The sequence below is a fragment of the Engraulis encrasicolus genome, chromosome 21 (genome assembly GCF_034702125.1).
Source record: "Engraulis encrasicolus isolate BLACKSEA-1 chromosome 21, IST_EnEncr_1.0, whole genome shotgun sequence".
Taxonomy (NCBI): Eukaryota; Metazoa; Chordata; class Actinopteri; order Clupeiformes; family Engraulidae; genus Engraulis; species Engraulis encrasicolus.
The window spans coordinates 8,019,637-8,021,886 of NC_085877.1; the positions used below are offsets into that span (position 1 = coordinate 8,019,637).

Genomic DNA, 2,250 nt, shown 5'->3' on the forward strand with positions numbered 1-2,250 from the left:
AGAGGAAACATTTGCAAGTTTCAATAGGAATGTAATTGTTTACACCTTGCCTAATTTGACTCCTAGCCCCCAGGTGACTGAACATCTTCAGGGAAAGCCTTATGTATTACAACAGGGGTGTCTCGAGGGCCAATTATATCTTAATGTTATGCAGTTTCACATGAAATATGAAAGAAATTATAGAAATTACATGTACAATATAATGAAGTTAGATTGTCAGGGGACTTGGTAAATGTGGGGTTTGTTGTAAAGATGGCCACCTTCAATATAGGACTTAGGTGCAGGGGGAAAATCCTGGACTGTGACCATAGTACAGCCCTTGGAGGATAGAGAATCGAATCGAATGAAAAAAAATTCCCACCCCTGTTACAATAATACATAGGGTATAGTGACCCCTATTGGTCAAATACTTACATTTTCACCAGGGTTACCTTCATATTAAAATGTATAATTTCTTGTTTGTGTACTACCAGTTGTCATTATTTGGATAAACTGAAATATTTGCCTGTTTTGTTTAACATGGTGATGGAAAAGTCTGATTCAGCAGTGTTGCATGCACCCCTAAAAGTCAATAACCCATAAAATTGTGCATAGAAAGAGATTTGATAAAACATCCACAATGAGTGATACAGTACAATACTTTCTTGGCTTGGTTGTTGACAGGACAAATGACAAACAGACCACTTGGTTTTGGTTTCATGTCACTTCTATGCACTAATAGTTCTGTACATTTTGCTACAATAGTTTTCTTGATTATTGTAACATAGCGTAAATATGCAGAAATAACACACAAAATAACAAAGTTTCCACTTTGTATTTATTACATACCCTATATGTAATAAAAGGTTGTGAGTGACATGAGAACAGCAATAGGCATCTGCTCCAGACATAAGGCATTCAATCACAAAAAGGCACTTTCCTAACCAGACATTTCCACATATGAGCTGGTCTTCAAAAGTAACACATACCAAAACTTTTTCTGCATGATTCAAATTATATTTAGGAGTCTATGGAGGCATATGGTAATATGGCACAGATTATTTACTTATTATTATACAACAGTCAGTATTTACAGAGTAGGCCCATCTATGTGAAGGCAGATTCCAGGAGGCACGCGAGATGGAGGTTTTAGTCGCGAGGGGGCGCTAGTGGACCAGGTACTCAGTGCGCTTGTTCATCCGAACTTGGCAGAAGGACAAGAGACCCACCACCACGTAGATGCCTGCGGCGATGAAGCAGTTGTAGCCCACTTGGTTGTAAAGTCCGTATATCGTTTGTAAGGCATTCGCTCTGTTGGGTGGGAAATTATATAAGGAAGTGTAGTTAGCAGTTCGTTCACAAATCCCTTACCCAAATGTCAGTGTTCAACAGTGCAGCGTGAACAGTTTTTTATTTGTTTTTATCACGTTGAGATGAAAAGAATGAGATGTAGCCTACTATTCTGCATCCACCTGTGGGTCGTCATGTTACTGTACTCGAATAACTTAGCACAGCATCACATCAGATTCAGCATGACTTATCATTAAGGCAATATTGCAATAAAAGCACTACTGGGAGTGGAGACGGAGCCCTGTGGAACAGTAGCCTAATTCCATTTCTCTATTTGAATGTTTATAGTCTGCACCCCGTGCAACTTCGTCATCGTTGTCATATGACACAAGTGTCTGGAGTCGGTTTCTTTGCTACCACTCTGGAAACAACTGGCAATATTAAAAGGGAACTTACGCATCGCCCTGCATATCCTCCTCACTGACAGGCACGTCCTCGATTAATACAGCAGAGTGGATAGTAAAGAAAATCCCCAACATTGACTGTAAACGAAAATTACAAGTTAAGAAAAAACGTTGCACCCGTGAAAAGCTCAGGTTTGAATAATAATGTACATGTTTGACATGTAAAAAAAAAACTCAACTAAACAATCGTACACAATGAAAACATATAGTCATCCTCACTTGTGATGGTGTACAGAAGATAAAGAAATTCAGAGTCTTACCAGCATTATGACTCCCCAAATACTGAGGACAATCCCACAAGCTGCGAGCTTTGGGCCGCAGAACAAACAAGAGGCCATTATCTTCCTATACGCAGAATACTGTTTAACTGTTGAAAAATATGTACTAGAAATACATAAAATCACAACTGAAGGCAAAACAGAGAAGTACAAAGGGCTACTCTAAACGCATGAAGTTTGACTGAAAACTTTTCTGACTTCACTTGTTATCTAGTCAGCTGACAAGAAGGAACAGGAAG

General features: G+C 39.0%; 1 protein-coding gene across 1 annotated transcript; it reads right to left on the reverse strand.

Moving 5' to 3' along the window:
- Nucleotides 1–799: 799 nt before the first annotated feature.
- On the reverse strand, nt 800–2,235 carry rnaseka (ribonuclease, RNase K a). Its single transcript, XM_063187469.1, has 3 exons — nt 1,994–2,235; nt 1,726–1,811; nt 800–1,290 (listed from the first exon to the last, which is right to left on the reverse strand). Exons 1-3 carry the CDS (start codon nt 2,069–2,071, stop codon nt 1,146–1,148), a joined length of 309 nt encoding a protein of 102 aa, XP_063043539.1. The 5' UTR covers nt 2,072–2,235; the 3' UTR covers nt 800–1,145.
- Between the last annotated feature and the right edge of the window lie 15 nt (nt 2,236–2,250).

Bases quoted from the DNA above. Each gene is read 5' to 3' on its own strand.
- rnaseka (XM_063187469.1), bottom strand. From the start codon at position 2,071: ATGGCCTCTTGTTTGTTCTGCGGCCCAAAGCTCGCAGCTTGTGGGATT. The intron at 1,812-1,993 runs GTAAGACTCTGA...TTTCGTTTACAG, and splicing joins TTTGGGGAGTCATAATGCTG to TCAATGTTGGGGATTTTCTT. The intron at 1,291-1,725 runs GTAAGTTCCCTT...CCCACCCAACAG, and splicing joins GAGGATATGCAGGGCGATGC to AGCGAATGCCTTACAAACGA.